Source organism: Bombina bombina, chromosome 2 (genome assembly GCF_027579735.1).
Source record: "Bombina bombina isolate aBomBom1 chromosome 2, aBomBom1.pri, whole genome shotgun sequence".
Classification (NCBI taxonomy): Eukaryota; Metazoa; Chordata; class Amphibia; order Anura; family Bombinatoridae; genus Bombina; species Bombina bombina.
The window spans coordinates 189,684,222-189,705,440 of record NC_069500.1 but is presented as its reverse complement, the minus strand read 5'-3'; the positions used below and the strand labels follow the sequence as shown (position 1 = coordinate 189,705,440).

Sequence of the window (21,219 nt, the reverse complement as noted above, 5' to 3'; positions counted from 1 at the left end):
ATGAAGATAGAAGATGCCGTCTGGGTGAAGACTTCTGTGGGCTTGGATTAAGACTTCGGCCGGCTTCTTGGAGGACTTCTTGCTGCTTGGATGAAGACTTCTCCCGGCTTCCTTGAGGATGGATGTCGGATCTTCAAAACTGTAAGTCGATCTTCAGGGGTTAGTGTTAGGATTTTTTAAGGGTTTATTGGGTGGGTTTCATTTTTAGATTAGGGTTAAGGGCTGAAAAAGAGCTAAAAGCCCTTTTAAGGGCAATGCCCATCCAAATGCCATTTTCAGGGCAATGGGGAGCTTAGGTTTTTTTTAGTTAGCTTTTTATTTGGGGGGTTGGTTGTGTGGGTGGTGGGTTTTACTGTTGGGGAGATATTTGTATTTTTTTTTACAGGTAAAAGAGCTGATTACAAACCAATAAATATGCTGTCGGAAGCAATATCGTTTATCGACTGTTTCCAATGGCGCGTTATACCTCAATATCGGCAGCCGGACTTCGGCTGCCGAAAAGATCTTCGCGTCCCATAGAAAGTAATAGAAGCCGTTAATCGATAAATTATACCAGGTTTCCAATGAAAGCGCTAACCGTTAATACACTGTCGGAGGCTGTCGATACATTGAGAAATATTACACCCAGCTCAACTAGGTGTAAAAGAGGAAAATTGTGCTTTTTGAGACCTATTTTCTATTGAAATTATAAAACTTGCAAATAATGCAAGTGTTTTAATGTAGAAATAAATTGTTATAAGTAATATTTATTGTTGTCTCATGTATAGAAATAGTTGAACTTATATTCTAATAGAAATATCAGTATATACTTAATATAATAATATATGCAAGAACATATCTACAGAATGCAAACTAGACCTATGCCTAGGGCAGCAATAAATATTACTTATATTTATGAAGTGGTAAATATAATTATATTAGAAAATAGTATTTGATTATTAAAAATATGGATAAGTGTATCTTTATTTTTCTTGAGAGGTGATCACCGGTAAGGAGCATGGACGTTAAACGTAAATTTATACACACAAACACACACACACACACACACACTTTACACAGACTCAGACTCTCCCTGGGACCAATGCACAATGCACTTTTAAATTGTTTCAATAACTCCATGCTAAAGACAATACTTCATATCTCTTGAAGTATGTAATATTAAGCACTTATGTATTTTGGTTAATAGTCTAAATATTGCAAATGTATTATCTGCTTTAGCAGACATGACATTACATATATTTTATAATTATTAGTACTATGACACATAACTTTAATGTGTCATCGTTTTGTATTGAATAAATATGATTTTCACATTGAAAATTACATTTGAATGAGGGTAAATCTGTAATAATAAAACTCATCTTTATGATAAATAACTTATTTCCTTTGAATTATTTTTCTATATGTATTGAGATTATATATAGCATCCCTGGGCAAAGGTTTCATTTTGAATAGGTAGATATTTTATTTATTTTTATAATATTTTACCAGGAAAGATACATTGAGATTTCTATATTTTTCAAGTATGTCCTGGGTACACAAAACATTGCATTGATACAATGGGTACAATAAAATAAAAAACAATAATAATAGATATGCCCAAAAATTTAACATAGAACAGGTAGGAAATATATAATCAACAATGACAGGTGCATTCTGTTTTGAGATATGTAGAGAGGGATCTCTTAAAGGATATTAGGCATGGGGAAGGTTTGAAAGTGTGCGGGAGGTCCCTCCATAATTGTGGTGCTTGCATATATTTTTATATATACATACATATTGATATTTCTATGACAACATGGGTGCAAATATTCCTATACATAGGACCAATAAATTTAGCATATGTAATGTTATTTGTACATTGAAACACTCATAATTTCTTTTGGATTTGCAATTTCAATGAGAAACAGGCCTGAAAAAAGCTCTTTTTCCTCCTTTACACCTAGTTGAGCTGGGGGTAATATGTCTCAATGTATCGACAGCCTCCGACAGAACGGTTAGCGCTTTCATTGGAAACCTGGTATAATTTATCGATTAACGGCTTCTATTACTTTCTATGAAGTCCGGCTGCCGATATTGAGGTATAACGCGCCATTGGAAACAGTCCATAAATTATATTGCTTTCGACAGCATATTTAACGGTTTGCGAGTACACGCAAACTGAATAACGACTCACTGGAAGCGAGGTCTTAGTTAGTTTTTTGTAACTTTCTAATTTTTGAGTGTAGATTTAAATTATTTGAGTAGGGTTAGGTGTTTAAATATATAATATATTTAATTTAATTTGTAGTTTTATGTAATTTTAGTTTAAAAGTTAGGGTAGTTTTATGTAATTTTAGTTTAAAAGTTAGGGTAGATTAATTAATAGTTTAATATAGTTTAAGGAAATTTTAGTATAATAGTTAGGGTAGATTAATTTTTATTTTAATATAGTTTAATTTAATTTTAGTTTAAAAGTTAGGGTAGATTAATTATTATTTTAATATAGTTTAATTTAATTTTAAAAGTAAGTTTAAATTTATAATAAGATAGGGATGAGTTAATATTTAATATAAAGTTAGCGGGTTGTTAGGTTTAGGGGTTAATAGGTTAATTTAGTTTATGGCGGTTTAGGGGTTAATAACTTTATTTAGTTGCGGTGGGCTCCGGGAGTGGAGGGATAGGGGTTAATAACATAATGTAGGTGGCGGCAGATTAGGGGTTAATAAGTATAATGTAGGTGGCGGTGGGCTCCGGGAGCAGAGGAATAGGGGTTAATAAGTTTATTAGAGTGGCAGTGGGCTCCGGGAGCAGCGGTTTAGGGGTTAATAACTTAATTTAGTTGCGGCGGGGTCCGGGAATGGCGGTATAGGGGTTAAACAGTTTAGTATAGTGTGTGTGTTTAGTGACAGTATATCAATAAAGCTGGGAAAAAGCCGAAGAGCAGCGAGATCGATGACAGTCATCAGTGCGCGGCTTTTTGACAGCTTTTTTGTTAAATATGAAGAGCGTATTCAGGTCCGCGGCAGCGATGTTAGGCGATGTCAGGCGAGCGTATTGGTGCCGTCGAATGCAGCACAGTTGACGGCTTGATAAATAGGCCCCTATGTATCAGCCTGGACTCTCACATCCATGAGAGATAAGCCGAGAGAGACAGAACAAGGAGGGTCCTTCCCTCCCGTCCTCCTATTCGTCCGTTTCGGTAATATCCTCTACCCCTTCAGCAGCGCCAGTTACCTCAGTGGAGGAACCCATGGATCTCTCCTCCTTTAAACCTTCAGAGTCTGAAAGACAGAGAAGAAGGAGATTGAGACTATGCTTTTATTGTGGGTCCAACACCCACCAACTAAAGGACTGTGACATTTGGCCAGGAAAAGCCACTGCTTAGGGGATCACACAGGGGTACCTCTAAGCATGATCTCTACTTAATCACTCCTCTCGGATCCTGGTACCTGTTATGCTTACCTTCCTTCAGAAAACAGTCCACACTCAAGCCTTCATTGATTCAGGGGCAGCTGGAAACTTCCTGGATCACCGTTTCATGATTCAAGCTGGTTTGCCTCTTTTGCAGAAAAGACTTTGTCTCAAAATAACTACTCTGGATGGCACCCCCTTGGTTCAGGGTTGATCCATTTTGAGTCAGCACCCCTAACCCTGACTGTGGGAGTCTTTCATACCGAACAGCTGCAGTTCCATGGAGAAGTACATCCAAGAGAACCTAGCTAATGGTTTCATTCGCCCTTCCTCCTCTCCTGCTGGGGCAGGCTTCTTTTTCGTCAGTAAGAAGGATGGTGGGCTCAGACCCTGCATGGACTACAGGATCTTGAACAACACAACTATCCCATTCCATTGATCACCAAACTGTATGACTCGCTCCAAGATGCTCGCTTTTTCACCAAATTTGACTTACGTGGGGCATACAACCTGATTCTTATCTTTCCAGGCCACGAATGGAAGACTGCCTTCAACACAAGATCTGGGCATTATAAATACCTTGTAATGCCCTTTGGGCTGTGTAACACCCCTGCAGTCTTCCAGGCATTTGTCAACAATGTCTTCCGTGACATCCCTGTTTTTTCTTCCAATTTAGAGGAGCATCATAAACACATGAGACAAGTTCTTCTATGTCTCAGAGACAATTCTTTGGTAGCCAAGCTAGAAAAATGTGAGTTTGATCAAGTTCAGATCCAGTTCCTTGGTTATGTCTGTGGAGTTATAAAATCATCATCTCGAAAGAAGGTTTTGCCATGGATCCTGCTAAACTCACCGCAGTTCTAGAATTGCCTCAACCTACTTCTTTAAAGGAATTGCAGAGGTTCTTGGGGTTCTCCAATTATTACCGCAAGTTTATAAAGAACTTTTCACAAACAGTCGCTCCTCTCACTGAATTGACAAAACGGAACAAAGACTGTAAACACTGGCATCCTGAAGCCATAAATGCTTTCTCTTATCTGAAAAAAGGCTTTCTGTTCTGCTCCTGTGCTCCGCCATCCTGATCCTGACCTAGAGTTCACTTTAGAGGTTGATGCCTCCGAGATAGGGGCTGGAGCAGTTCTAACCCAAAGGGATCCTTTGACTTCCAAGTCACACCCTGTAGCCTTTTTCTCTAAATGCTTTACTCCTGCTGAGAGGGATTACAATGTGGGTAATCGTGAACTCTTAGCCATTAAGATGGCTTTGACTGAATGGCGTCATTGGTTAGAGGTCACCGCTGATCCCATATAGATTCTCACTGACCACAAGAATCTGACTTACCTAGAGACTGCTCATCGACTCAATCCTCGAGAGGCCAGGTGGGCTTTGTTCTTTTCCCGTTTTAACTTTGTGGTCTCTTATCTTCCTGGAACCAAGAAAAAGAAGGCGGACGCCCTTTCTCGTCAGTTCCCTCACTCAAGTGACTCCTCTGATGCTCCTATTGAACACATCATACCTCCCTCCTGTGTGGTTGCTCAACTAAATATCACCCTTCTGCAAAGATTACAACGCGCCCAGCCTAGTAAACCTCCTGGAGCTCCCGTGGCTTCCGATATCCTCTTTGTTCCTCTGAATCTACGCACTCTTGGGCTCATGATAGTAAACTCTCAGGACATCCTGGTTTGACTAGGACTGTTAATCGTCTTTCCCAACACATATGGTGGCCTACTATGAAGCCTGATGCTCAGGATTATGTGAAAGCCTGCACAACTTGTGTTGCCAACAAAATTCCCCGATCCTTGCCTCCTGGCTTGCCCAAACCATTGTCCATTCCCAAACAACCATGGACACACATAACAATGGATTTCATTGTGGACCTTCCTCCTTCTGACCGCCATACTGTTATCTGGGTTGTGGTGGATCGCTTTTCCAGACTGGCTCATTTTGTACCCCTAACCAAACTGCCGTCTGCCCAAGAACTGTCATCTCTTTTTCTCTTGCACGTGGTACGACTTCATGGCATTCCGGTGAACATTTTTTCGACAGAGGTCCACAGTTCATCTCCACTTTTTGGAGAGCCTTTTGTAAATTGATTGGAACCACTGTTTCCTTGTCTTCTGGCTACCATCCTCAGACCAATGGACTAACTGAGAGAGTAAACCAGGATCTTGAAGCCTACCTTTAGAGCCTTTGCAACGCTCGCCATACCAACTGGTCTGAGTTGTTACCCCTAGCTGAGCTGGCAAGAAACACTCATTGGCAGTCTTCTCTTAGATATTCTCCATTTCAAGCCACAGCAGGGTATCAGCCTTGTGTCTTCCCTCTTTCTGCTCAGTCCAATGGGGTTCCTGCTGCAGACCAACACATCACTGGACTCACCATTCATTGGCAACGTATTCACTCTCAACTTCAGCTGTCTCTAGATATAAAAAGTGTGCTGATCATCATAGAGCTTCTGTACGTGCCATCCCAGTGGGTGACCATGTTTGGGTCTCTACTCAACATATTTATCTATGTCAACCCTGTCACAAATTGGGGCAGTAGGTTTATCAGCCCTTACAAGGTCCTGAAGAGACTGTCTCCTGTTGCCTATAAAGTGGCCTTACCCAAAACTCTGTGCATATACCCAGTCTTCCACATCTCACTACCCAAACCTTACATAGATATACCCGGCTCCAAACTCCTCCTCCTCCACTCCTGGTCCATGGTGACTCTGAATATAAGGTAGCTAAGATCCTGGACTCCAGATACAGGCGACCACAACTGCAGTATCTTAATACACTGGAAGGGTTACTCTGTTAAAGATCGTTCCTGGGTTCCTGCCCGTGATGTGCATGCTCCATCTTTGGTCTCCAGATTCCATGCTGCTCATCCTTTGAGGCCGGTTCTGGTTCCCGGATCGAACCCTTGAGAGGGGAGCTATGTCATGCCACGCCGCTCTAGCCGTTGCTAGGGGCGCAATGTCTCCTTCCCTGCTCGTTGCCAGGGGCTGTGTCGTCATCACCACACACTCACTTCTCCAGATGCCGGTACGTAAGTTTGTGGTGCGAATCCTGCGCCTATGTAAGCTTCTATCTAATGATCTATCACTGCCCAAGTATAAGTGTTACTTGGTGTACTCCTGGGAGTGATAGATTGTTTTTTCTTATTTCCTTGCTGTGTTTGAACCATGCCTGCCTGACTGCTCTGGGATATTCCCTATCATTCCGACTCAACGCCGGGATAACAAGACTACTGGCCGAGTTTGGTCTGATAGAGGGGTATCCCACGAGCATTACAGAACCATGCTTGCTTTTGAAGTACTAGGCCTTTTTTGGAGGCTCCTTATATACTATGATTACATGATTGCCTCACCTGTTTCACATCACCTTCTTATTTCAACTTGTCACATTGCTATTAGTCCAAAATTGCTACTGCCCCAACTTTTTTGGAACATATTGCAGTCATCAGATTTGAAATTAATGTATATTTTAAAAATACATTAAATTCACAAAGTAAAGCATAAAATAATGTGTTAATGATGGGTTTTCAACATAGTACAGGGTGAATTGAATTTTCAAATGACTCTTTTGGTTAGATTTTTTGCATTTTACATATATATATATATATATATATATATATATATATATATATATATATATATATATATATATGATACTCAAGGAGTGACCGCATCACCTATGCGCTATATTGTGCTCCGGCACGGAATGGAGTCTGGTCCTAGACTCAATAATAATATAATAAAAATAAATCCCAGCCGAGGAGTCTTAGAAATATCAACAAAAAAGGAATTTAATTAATGCATATGCCTACATGTACTAAATAGGAGAAGAAAAAAATGATGAAAGCTCACTCACATCCACACCTACCCCATCCATGGTGGATGGGGTAGGTGTGGATGTGAGTGATCTCTCATCATTTTTTGTCTTCTCCTATTTAGTACATGTAGGCATATACATTAATTAAATTCCTTTTTTGTTGATATTTCTAAGACTCCTCGGCTGGGATTTATTTATATTTTTATTATATACTACTAGACAGAGACTAATAAGAAATTGCAGTGGATATTTAAGAATTTAGGCTTTTATCTATATTTAGCATTGAGTGGAAAAATACTACTATACTGTCTGTTCTCCATATGTTTTCAAGCAAACATTTATTTATTTTAGTAACCAACATGAATGAAATGAATCCTATTGGGGTGGAACTTTTGATGATTTTTTAAAATCCAATTGAAGGCAAATTAAAGGGACAATTTACTGTTAAATTTTACCTGCTGGAATGTATTAAATTGTTAGCTAATTTGCCTTTATTTTTGTATTTTAAATAGCTGCTTTCCCTTTCTATACTCAAAATTTCATTACTTAAGTATAGGTTATAGAAAATCTGGGAAACAAAAGAATAGAAAAAAGCGAGAGTCCAGCACATTAGCCCACCACACTGTGCTCGCTGCAGGGATAAAGACAAGATCCCAAATCAAATCCAAAAGTACAAAAAAGCAGCAGCACCAGTATCAAAGTCTTTATTTAGGACAAGAGATTAAAAAACACAACGTTGCGGGGTGAGCCCCGCAACATTGTGTTTTTTATTCTCTTGTACTAAATAAAGGGAGTGCAGAATTATTAGGCAAATGAGTATTTTGACCACATCATCCTCTTTATGCATGTTGTCTTACTCCAAGCTGTATAGGCTCGAAAGCCTACTACCAATTAAGCATATTAGGTGATGTGCATCTCTGTAATGAGAAGGGGTGTGGTCTAATGACATCAACACCCTATATCAGGTGTGCATAATTATTAGGCAACTTCCTTTCCTTTGGCAAAATGGGTCAAAAGAAGGACTTGACAGGCTCAGAAAAGTCAAAAATAGTGAGATATCTTGCAGAGGGATGCAGCACTCTTAAAATTGCAAAGCTTCTGAAGCGTGATCATCGAACAATCAAGCGTTTCATTCAAAATAGTCAACAGGGTCGCAAGAAGCGTGTGGAAAAACCAAGGCGCAAAATAACTGCCCATGAACTGAGAAAAGTCAAGCGTGCAGCTGCCAAGATTCCACTTGCCACCAGTTTGGCCATATTTCAGAGCTGCAACATCACTGGAGTGCACAAAAGCACAAGGTGTGCAATACTCAGAGACATGGCCAAGGTAAGAAAGGCTGAAAGACGACCACCACTGAACAAGACACACAAGCTGAAACGTCAAGACTGGGCCAAGAAATATCTCAAGACTGATTTTTTTTAAGGTTTTATGGACTGATGAAATGAGAGTGAGTCTTGATGGGCCAGATGGATGGGCCCGTGGCTGGATTGGTAAAGGGCAGAGAGCTCCAGTCCGACTCAGACGCCAGCAAGGTGGAGGTGGAGTACTGGTTTGGGCTGGTATCATCAAAGATGAGCTTGTGGGGCCTTTTCGGGTTGAGGATGGAGTCAAGCTCAACTCCCAGTCCTACTCCCAGTTTCTGGAAGACACCTTCTTCAAGCAGTGGTACAGGAAGAAGTCTGCATCCTTCAAGAAAAACATGATTTTCATGCAGGACAATGCTCCATCACACGCGTCCAAGTACTCCACAGCGTGGCTGGCAAGAAAGGGTATAAAAAAAGAAAATCTAATGACATGGCCTCCTTGTTCACCTGATCTGAACCCCATTGAGAACCTGTGGTCCGTCATCAAATGTGAGATTTACAAGGAGGGAAAACAGTACACCTCTCTGAACAGTGTCTGGGAGGCTGTGGTTGCTGCTGCACGCAATGTTGATGGTGAACAGATCAAAACACTGACAGAATCCATGGATGGCAGGCTTTTGAGTGTCCTTGCAAAGAAAGGTGGCTATATTGGTCACTGATTTGTTTTTGTTTTGTTTTTGAATGTCAGAAATGTATATTTGTGAATGTTGAGATGTTATATTGGTTTCACTGGTAAAAATAAATAATTGAAATGGGTATATATTTGTTTTTTGTTAAGTTGCCTAATAATTATGCACAGTAATAGTCACCTGCACACACAGATATCCCCCTAAAATATCTATAACTAAAAACAAACTAAAAACTACTTCCAAAACTATTCAGCTTTGATATTAATTAGTTTTTTGGGTTCATTGAGAACATGGTTGTTGTTCAATAATAAAATTAATCCTCAAAAATACAACTTGCCTAATAATTCTGCACTCCCTGTAAAGACTTTGATACTGGTGCTGCTGCTTTTTTGTACTTTATAGAAAAGCTGTGTACACAAAGCAAGCAGAATAAATTACACTCTCAGTGGGGGGCAGGAGAGATATATAATAACATGATAATTTTCAATGTCTCTCTAAGGGATCTATGTACTAAGCAATGTAAGCTGCTCCGGAGCTCTTGCAGGGTAGGATCGCACATGTGAGCCTGCTTCCTGCAATGTAAGAAGCAGAAGTCATCAAACTGCTGCTTCTTAAACTCCCCACCACCTCGCTCGCTTGGGGTAATTGACAGGTCCTTCTCTCATGCAATGGGCATTACATGCTCACTTGAGTGTGTAATGATACATACGGGCAGCAGACGAACAGGATCCGCTGCCATTTGTAGTGAAGGCATGCAGAAATCTTCTCAAGCTTGTCATCACGCCATTTAATACATGGAGGTCTAGGTATAGGGATGTGGTATACAGACAGAGATAATATAGAGAAGCATTTATGTGCATAGAAAATTATAAGATAAGAAGATCTGATTTTCATCAGGACACAATGACACATGAACACTCCTGAGCTAAGTAAAATACACAGGTGAATCTCAATGCTAAGTCTCACAGGCATGATATGGTTTTGCTTACAGGATGGGATGAATGTTTTGCATTTTGCGGCTCAGAACAATAAGAATGACATTGTGGATTATCTCCTTAAGGATCTGCAGCTAAATGACTTAAACGCACCTGATAAGGTATATTTCTTGTCTTTTAAATATAGAATATGTCAGAGAAATATTGTACATTCATTTTGTGTGTAAATACATTTAGATTTGTTCTGTTAACCATGTACACAAAGATGTGATGCACATTGTCAGGTGAGCTGGACTGGCACTAAATAAACTGTTACTGTTCTACTGCTGTGTTTATGCTTCTAGGAGAAATCCTGGCCAGGATAGTATAAGAGCACTGGCCATGATATGAACATAAGAAATCTCAATTCACATCAATGGAAATCACATTTCAGTAGCTCATGCTCAAGAATTAACTCAACTAAATAAACTTTCAGTAGTAAATATTTTTACTAAAAATGGAAATTGTTAGTTTATAAGCCTGACCCTTTATTAAAAGGGTCACTCAACTCAAAATTAAACTTTCATGATTAAGACAGAGCATGCAGTTTTAAACAACTTTCCAATTTACTTCCATTAACAAAATGTGCACAGTATTTTTATATTTACACTTTATGAGTGACCAGCTCCTACTAAGCATGTGCAAGAATTCATAGAATATACATATATGCATTTGTGATTGGCTGATGGCTGTCACATGATGCAGTGGGAGGGGAAATAGACATAACTTTTAAATTTGTCAGAAGGAAACCTACTTCTCATTTAAAGTTCAGACTAAGAGGTCAATTTATCATTTGCCGGGCAGACATGATTTGCTGTAGCGAATCATGTCTGCCCGGCATCGCTAAATGACAACAGCATACACTGTCGGCATTTAACATTGCATAAGCATTTCTAGTGAAATGCTTGTGCAATGCTGCCCCCTGCACATTCGCAGCCAATCAGCCACTAGCAGGGGGTGTCAATCATCCTGATCTGCTTAATAAATCTACCCCTTAATGCTATTGCATTGTCCTTTTATCATGTTAGAACAGAAACAAGGGGCGCCTCATAGTGAACTCTTTGGCATAATTGGCAATATGAATAAAGGAATCAGACTCACAATTCTGTTGGCACTCGTAAGTGCTAGAAAGCAGACTGAAGCTCACAGTGATCAGCTCACTGGCCACGTATGTGACGGTGGAAACCTCTGTGGGTTCCATCCAGGAAATCTATCAGCTGCTGTAGTCAAGGTATGCTGGTAACTGGAGACTACAGTGCACTGCGTCTCTCCCTCTGCTTCCTACTTATAGCTGCTCCTGTCTGGCCGCTGCCAGCTTCTCAGTGCCCAGTACACCTCTACTACAGCAAGTCCCACAGGCAGCAGCCAGACAGGAGCAGATGTAAGCAGGAAGCTAGATTACCTAAGTGGAGCAAGCCTCATTTTCATCTAGTCCAGTTTTTGGATCACTAAGACCAGTCTACTATCAAGTTTTGAGTGACTGTTTCACCAAACTGCGGTTCTTATGCTCAGTTTTTTATTATATTTTTTTTATTATTTTTCTATAGTGTCTTCATTTTATAAATGTTGTGATAACAATCACAGGTGTTTAACACATCACTGTTTTACACTTTAACCTATTCACAAACACATTTTTTATCACACTTTGATTGTGTTTAGTGCGCCACCTTTAGGTTTCCAATTTGGTTTCCTAGTACACACTTCCGTTTATCATGTATTTGTTGATTATGCAAATCTACTGTATTTACTGGTGCTTTAAGTATGTATATGAATACACACAGACACACATATACACACACAAACACATATATCTTAAAGGGGTCTTTTAATATCTATTTAATTTTTTTCCCTTTTTTTCTTAAATCATGTTCCTGTTCTTAACAAACCATTGTTTTCTTGTTATACAGGCATAAGTGTGCCCCCCTCATCCAGTAAAGCATAGACAGTTGTCCTTATCAAGCAGTGAGGATTAGTAGGAACTGCAGGCAGCTACATACTATAGCAACTGCAAGTCCCCTACCAGGGAGCGGATAGCGGTGGTGGTAGTTTAAAAATTGTTAGACTCACTATTAGAAGGCACCAGTCTCTCACGACGATGACATGCAGTCAGTGTCAGTCACACCCACGTGAGTCCAACGTCACTCACGTCCATGCCCTGCGCACCTCCCAGGCAGGGCTGATAGCCGATTGGCTAATTTGGCTGTCTGTAATTGCTCCATCATAGAGGCGGTTTGGAGAAACGCCTCTTTGGAGCATGCTATTGGCCTGCAAGAACTACCACTTGGTGGCACTAGCTGATAGTGAGCTACGAACACTATCAAGCATCCATGTTGCGCAATCAATGGAGGGCAGCTGAACTGCTCACTGCCTCTCCTAGCTTAATTGCGCAACATGGATGGGGATCGCATCGCTCTCCGGTGGAGGGAGGGGGTGAGTGGGGGGGAAACCTGGGGGGGCGTGGTCAGAAAAGCTAATGCACAAACCACATAAAAAAAATGTATAATTATTTAATAAAAAACATTTTTTTTCTGATTTGACAGGGGAGGATCACTGCACGTCACTGTGGAGTGGTACAAGTACTGCGGTATTAGTTTAAGATTAAACAGCTTTTACTTAGCATTTTCCAGACATAAGCTATGCACGTTTTTAAAGGAATATTTTATTATTATATATATTTTTTTAAAATATGGAACATAAGAAAAGAAAGTCTTAAAATACCTAAAAAAATAAATATATATTCCCCTGAAATAAATGGAAATTCCAGCTAACTCATGAGACAGCTACTGCTCTGCCATTGTGGTTTGTACTGCAGTGACTAAGGGGAAGATTTATCATGCCCCGTATTTAGTGCTATGCACCTGTTTGCTTCAGGCTCGCCGGAAACAGGAGTTAAGAAGCAGCAAACTTAAGACCGCTGCTCCTTAACTCGTCCACCACCTCTGTGGCGGCGGACAGCAATCAGCCTGATTGGATATGATCGGGTTGATTGACACCCCCTGCTAGCAGCCGTGAATCTGCAGGGGGCGGTATTGCACAAGCATTTCACAAGAAATGCTTGTGCAATGACAAATGCTGACAATGTCCGCACATTAATAAATCAACCCTTTTGTTTCAGACTGAAGTTATCATCTTTTAAGCACAATGCAAGAGAGACACAGGGGCCAAATTATCATTGTGTGGACGGATATATCCGCTGTAGCATACGCTGTCGGAATTTATCACTGCACCTCTGAGGAGACGGACAGCAATCAGCCCGATCGCATACAATCGGGTTGATTAACACCCCTTGCTAGTGGCCGATTGGCCACGAATCTGCAGGGGGCAGTATTGCACAAGCAATCGGCCGCTAGCAGGGGGTGTCAATCAACCCGATCGTATGCGATCGCGCGGAAACAGATGCATAATGATGCATTCGTGCCCTAATAAATCGGCCCTGCAGTGATCTCTAGTTTACAGATTTTAATTTCAAGAGTAAGCAAATTTCTGCTAGAAGAATTAATAATAAACACCTAGATTACAAGTTTTGCGCTATAGAGGGTGTGAAACGAACGCAACAAAAGCTGCGTTATTTCACCCTCCATAGTGCTGCCATTACAAGTTTTTAAAAAGCCGCCTTGTGCGTGCATTCGATATGGTTGCAATGAGCTCCATACCGCACAAAAATGTTTGTTATTTTTTGTAATTTAGTGTTTTTTATTTTTTGTAACTGTAGATTAAATTTTTTTTAGCAGTGCAAGGTTTTTTAGTTTAATTTTAGTATAATATTAATTAGTTTAATATATAGTTTAAACTTAGGTTTTTTTAATTTCACAGGTAAGTTTTAATTTATTTTAAGATAGTGATATTGTAATTTTAATATAAAGTTAGCGGGTTGTTAGGTTTAGGGGTTAATAGTTTAATTTAGTTTTTTGCGATGTGGGGGGCTGGCGGTTTAGGGGTTAATAGGTTTATTTAGTGGCAGTGATGTGGGAGGCCAGAGGTTTAGGGGTTAATAACTTTATTTAGTGGCGGTGATGTCGGGGAGCGGCGGAATAGGGGTTAATACATTTTATTAGTGGCGCCGATGTCGGGAGCGGCAGATTAGGAGTTAAAAGGTTTAATATAGTGTTTGCAATGCGGGAAGGCCTTGGTTTAGGGGTTAATAGGTAGTTTATGGTTGTTAGTGTACTTTGCAACAGTTTAGTTATGAGTTTTACGCAACAAAACTGTTACACAAAACTCATAACTACTGGTCTCAGATTGCGGAACGGATCGTGTCGGTATAGACTGGAACGCAAGCATTTTAGCCTCACCGCACAACTTGTAATGGCAGCACTATGGAAATCCCACGCAAAAACGTAATTTTTTGAGTGCGGGACTGACGTTGTGTTACAGGCTAAAATGCTTGCAGTACAGCTATACCAACAAGACTTGTAATGTCGGCGTTCCGTTTTTTACGCTGAAATGGCAATTTTTCCAGCGTTAAAACCGGAATGCAAAACTTGTAATCTAGGTGAAAGTAAATAGTAAAAAGAGTTGCATTGTTTAAAAAATATATATATCAAACCCTGTGGGCTAGATTACAAGCGGTGCGCTATTCAGAGCTCCAAATTGAACGTAAACTTCACTAGAAGTAATCATTTTGCGCTAGAAGTAGGTTTTTTTTCTATAGACTATTTAGAATTATTTACAGTATTTAGAATAATTTTTAATGCTTAGTATTTCAATATTGCCAAGTAATTCTTCATGTGCGCTAACCCGACTTTGCGTTAGACCTAAAGAGCGAAACCAGAAGCATGTTATGCATATTTTACATTCCTATGTTCTTCACATAGAATTTTTTTTATTAAATATATATATATATATATATATATATGTGAAAATGTTAATGTAAAATAGATATCTATGGGGGAGGGGGCGTGTCTGGGCTGTGGTGGATCATGGCTGCTTACTTACCACCGTGTATTTATGCTCATTTTATGCCAACCACCACTACTTTTTCATTCTGAGCATTGAAAAAAACTCTACTAGTCTGGATAGTGCTTTTATTTTATACTGCAATGGTTCTTTGATAGAAACCTGGTGGAGCTAGACTACGGTGAGAAATACATTGACATACAACCCGACTGAACATATGCCGAACTGTATGACTGAGACAGGGGAGTCCAGAATTACAGAAAATTACCATGGCTGACCACATATGTGCAACTCCATACAACAAAATTGCACTTCCATCTACTGCATGTTTGAGAAAACCTAACAAGCGGTCACCCACAGTTAAAGTTCTGATCATTGTGTCATATTTACTGAGAAGTGGATGGAACCTCAACACTATCTGGATTACGATGGACTGAAATACTACAACACAGAGAGTGCAAACTGGCATCTGACTCCCCCTGGGGTACTATGAGGAGCTGTTAATTACGATATATTTGGGATCAAGCCTTCTAACCACTACTACAAAAGTAACCCAGCGTGCCTCACCTTCTCAGAGGATCAGTTACTGTTGTGCCTCAGTTTTAACCGGAGTGGGTTAAGCATTACCATTAAACATTGCAAGTACTCTTTACTTACAAAACTGAGCCCCATAATTCCTGCTTTATACTTGCCAAAAACAATGATGACTTGCGTCTGATGACAATATGGGTACTTTATTCAATCTAGATAAGTTGGGAACAACCTATGCTTATTATGTTCAAATTCTGCTTCTCTACATTTATATCTGTCCAGTAGCCTTTATTTTTCAGTGTACCTAGTCAGTTGCTCTTAAGGTCTACTTTACTGTCCTTAGGTTAAAATAAGCTACACAAGTCACTTATATATCAAATTTGTTGTAATGGTGGACTCAAAAGGCTGGAGCAATGCTCATTATTAAGCTGATATGTAAATTCTGCTTACATAATTACCCTCTCATAGATATAGTTGGAAATATTAGTTGTAGCTCAGTTTTTTTTTAAATTTATATATATAACATGTTTAACATTTAAGTTGGTAGATTTGTATGTATCATTACATCCATTATTGTCCTCACATCTAAATTTGATAGATACTAGCCACCAGCTCTTTTATCTAGCTTATATTGAAATTGCAGACTATGTTTCATGGTGGACATTAATACTTGGCATACAGAGATCCTCTACACCAAAAGAATTCTTCACTGTGCCACGCTTTGGGAACTTAACTATAAAATTCAGGTTAGATGGCACTTAGTCCTAGTCACCCTCCATAAGATTTTTGACAACCACTGAACCTTGTGCTGGAGAACGTGTGGTCAGATAGGTACGGCGGTACATATCTGATGGAACTGCCCTAAAATCCAGTCACTCTGGACCAAACTATACAGCATACTGAGGCAAATATCGATTGTCATACCATACAGACCAGAGGCGAGTCTTTAACATTTAGGACTACCAAAGTTGGCCCCAACTTCTAAAGCTCTCCTAGTCTACCTTTAAATGGGTACTAAATTGGCAATTGCCAGAGAATGGAAGAACCCTTCCCCTCTTTCTATATCCCAAGTTTGATCTATTGTACAATTTATCAAATACATGGAAATATACCCATATAGTGCCAACGATAAAGTAGACCAATACTTTGAGATTTGGACCCCTTTGATGGAGAGGTTCCCTGATTGAACCAGTCCGATGAGATACCATTTGGCTGGAAGAGACCAAAGAGATATTTTTTCTTCTTCTCCCCCCTTTATTCATACACTATCACTATCTCTATCCTCATCTCCACATAACCCAGAAAGTAGAATACATTATTTTTCATAACCCACTCACAAATGAGGTTTATTATGTTTGTCACACCAACACCAAAAGTTGATCATAATTGCTGTAACTGATACTTTCACTGCTTATTTCTCACCAATTAGACTTGGTACCTTAGGCAACTGTTAAGATTATGTCTACATTTGTTTCACATATTATACCTATTTTTCATATATGATTTATTACTGACCTCTATGCCAACGTGTGTATGTTTGTGACCTCCATATATCTATATGTTTGTGTAAACTTTTACCTCAATAAAAACTGAGTTTAACCCCCTTAAGGACACAGCTTCAGTTTGCTCAATTGTTCCGTGATGGAATAATTCCGTCATTGGTCACTAAGGGGTTAAAAATTGTGTTCTCTATCTGAATTATGAAAAATTGGATTTTATGTCCATTTAATCCATTTATCAGAACAGAAGTGGCTGATTGTGAACATAGAAATGGGGCTAGAGAGGAAAATGTTATATACATACACTTTATGTCCCTTTAAAGGGACAGTCAAGTACAAAATAAAATTATTATTCAAATAGGGCATGTCATTTTTCTCTATCTCTCTCACACACACACACAAACTCTCTTTTTCTCACACTTACACACACACATACAGAAACTCTCTCACATACACACCAACCTCCCATACCTTAGCACCTTTAAGGGGTTAATACTAACCTTAGCATGCTCTCCATAGCACATTAAGGCTTTGAACCATTTTCATACATTTTGGGTCCCAGGTTTTGGAAGGGACCTTGACGTGGTACCTGGGCTTGTCCCATTTGGCCAACTGCGGTAACTAACCCTTCCATTTTTTCTTTTAATCTTAGCTGAGAGCTTGTAAGTGAGTGCTGGACTTTCTCTGTGTGTTGTATTAATTTGTTTTGTAATTTTCCCTATGGTTGCACCCAGATCTGTCTGGGGTTAACTGCCTGTGACTCTGGGGACAGCACAGCTTCCTGTGAGTGCCAGTGAGCACCCAGGGCTGAGCATGTTGCAGGGTCATGGGATGTGTACCCAGTCCAGTCTGAGAGTGCAGTCCCCTTCTGTGTTTTGTATATGTCTAGGGTGATTACATAAGCTTGTGCACCCTTCACTTGTTCCCAGTTTGTTTGATTGAGAGCTTGCATTGTGTGGCTGTTTTAGGGTCCCAGGTTTTGGAAGGCACCTTGACGTAGTACCTGGGTGTGTCCCATTTGGCCAAATGCGGTAACTAACCCTTTCATTTTTGCTTTTAATCTTAGCTGAGAGCTTGTAAGTGAGTACTGGACTGTCTCTGTGTGTTGTATTAATTTGTTTTGTAATTTTCCCTATGGTTCTTGCACCCAGACCTGTCTGGGGTTAACTGCCTCTGACTCTGGGGACAGCAAAGCTTCCTGTAAGTGCCAGTGAGCACCCAGGGCTGAGCATGTTGCAGGGTCATGGGATGTGTACCGCGTGCAGTCCCCGTCTGTGTTTTTTTTATGTATGTACATATGTATTTATGTGTTTTACTGTATATTTACTAGACATATTTAACATTTCATACAGGATAATGTAATTTTTATTGTAAGTACATATTTCTATATATAAATGTATATACCTATACCTGTACATCTATTCAATATATATATATCAATATAGATACCTATTTTCTTAATTTTTTTATTGAGGTTTTTTGTAAAAGAAAAAAAAATGACAGATAACATTTGCCATTTTCAAATACGAAAAGTTTCAAAAACAAATTTCAAAACAGAAAAACAAAATGATCAGTCACTTATAGAGAAATCTAACATATTTTAGGCTAAAGTTTATGAATCCTCCATTTTAAATAAATAAGAGCCTCCAATGAGTTAGAAGACCACTCTTGGGCCTATGTACTTAAATAATGCCAGATAGAGGAAACTTGTTATGTCTCGAGGCCACTCATGGGCTGACCTAAATATAATATTGCTTTTAAAGATAAGATGTAATAAATTATCACTAGACAACATGAAAATCGGGATTGCATATGTAGATATATTAATCTGGAGCAGGACTACAACTAGCTGAGCATATTAGTTGCCAAATCTGTAGATTAAAGACAATGGCAATTCTAAAGTCCTGAAGTTTATTAATAGGCTGTCGCAAAATAGCGCACAATCAACAATAAACCAGCTGTTCTATGCTGTGCTATGCTGTCCCACAGTCCCGAGTGCTGGACAAGGACTGGCGCATGTACTGGTGAGGGAAATAAGAGGGATGAATAAAATAATATACTTTACACTACAATATTATATATTAAGTAAGAAGCTACTGAGTTATATGAAAACATTGGGAGTATTTATGAGTTCTCTTTACCAATATGATTACCAAAGAACCCTAGGTCGACAGCTGCTAGACAGCCCATTGGCACTTAGAGCAGGGGGGACTTAGATGTTAGCATAGTCTGCAATTTTATTTAAAAAAGTTTCCAATTTACTTCTATTATCAAATTTGCTTTGTTCTTTTTTTGTTCTCTGTTGAATAGATATCTAGATAGGTAACGTGCACATGTCTGATGCACTACATGACAGGAAATAGTGCTCCCATCTAGTGCTCTTGCTAATGTATAACATTGTTGCAAAACTGCTACCATATAGAACTGCAGACACCTGCACATTCTTGAACTTACCTGCCTGCTTTTCAACAAATGATAAAAAGAAAATGAAGAAAATTTGATAGTAAAAGTAATTTGGAGAGTTGTTTAAAATTGTATGAAAGAAAAATTTGGGGTGTGTGTCCCTTTAAGTTGAGGCTATGGGGGCTGATTTATCAATGTCTAGGGGACAAGATCCACTGTAGCGTATCATATCCGCCAGACATTGTTAAACGCTGACAGCATACGCTGTCTTCATTTAACATTGCACAAGCAGTTCTGGTGAACTGCTTGTGCAATGCCGCCCCCTGCAGATTTGCGGCCAATCGGCCGCTAGCAGGGGTGTTAATCAACCCAATCGTACACAAACTGGCGGATTGCAGACGACAGCCTCAGAGGAGGCGAATGAGTTAAGGAACAGCAGTCTTAAGACCGCTGCTTCTTAACTCCTGTTTCCAGCGAGCCTGAAACGCGTGGAAACAGCTGCATTGAGGCCGATTCGGGCCATGATAAATGGCCCCTATGTACTTATAGGACATTAGAAAACACAGCTCACAGAGGTGAGTTATTTGCTTAAAAGCAATTACTAATCTATAACAGACATGCTTGAAACATACATATAAAAGGCATTAGCAATTAAACCCTTTATCCTCTGCTCAGAACTTCTATATTTCTTTAAAGGGACACTGAACCCATTTTTTTTCTTTTGTGATTCAGATAGAGCATGAAATTTTAAGCAACTTTCTATTTTACTCCCATTATCAAATTTTCTTCATTATCTTTGAATGTTTATTTGAAAAGCAAGAATGTAAGTTTAGATACCGGCCCATTTTTAGTGAACAACGTCGGTTGTCCTTGCTGATTGGACAGCACTAGTAAACAAGTGCTCTCTATGGTTCTGAACCAAAAATGTGCTGGCTCCTTAGCTTAGATGACTTCTTTTTCAAATAAAGATAGCAAGAGAACGATGAAAAATTGATAATGAAAGTAAATTAGAAAGTTGCTTGAAATTGCATGCTCTATCTGAATCATGAAAGAAAAAATTTGGGTTCAGTGTCCCTTTAAGGCATTCCAAAAGCAGTAATGATGTCTTTTAAGTCTAGTACAAAAACAATTATTGTATGTTCTAGAAAAATGTGCCGTAAATGCATCTTTTGGGAGTCACATTTAAAATGTTTTACTCAATAAACTAATTGGTATTAAACAAAACAACCTAATATCATAAGAGGAGTTGAACTAAATATTTTCCATATCATATTTTTCATTTTTTGTTTAACAATACGTTACAGTTTTACTATTTACTCTTTTACTTTTGGAACAGTTTTTTTTTTATCTTTAAATCTCAGTCAACAGCTTCTCAGCTATTTATTTATCAAGATCATTTACGGAGATGAAAATCTTTTCTCTTATGAGCTTATGCCACTGATCTGGGTGCAATTTGTTATTAGTAGAATTTGAATTATAACAAAAAATAAACTCTCCCCTATTGTAAATACAAAAAGATAACACTCTAGTTTAATAATCCTTATACACTCTGCTTGCACAAAAGCTTTGAATATTGTCTCTAAAGGTGTGCCCCTTAACTTTGTTGTGAGAGCTTCAGGCAGCTTTGACCGGCTCAACTAGAAATTTGCCTGTGGGTTGTACAGCTGAGATGTTGCATAAAGGACAATAAAAAAGCTAAAAATATAACAGAA

At 39.1% G+C, this 21,219-nt stretch overlaps 1 protein-coding gene across 4 annotated transcripts in view; it reads left to right on the top strand.

Moving 5' to 3' along the window:
• Positions 1-21,219, top strand: part of ANKDD1B (ankyrin repeat and death domain containing 1B) — a 274,509-nt gene that overhangs the window by 61,236 nt on the left and 192,054 nt on the right. For all 4 annotated transcript variants that reach the window (XM_053701390.1, XM_053701391.1, XM_053701389.1 and 1 more), the window contains one exon: positions 10,196-10,300. In XM_053701390.1, coding sequence (XP_053557365.1) covers positions 10,196-10,300 — 105 coding nt within the window. The remainder of the gene's footprint in view (positions 1-10,195; positions 10,301-21,219) is intronic.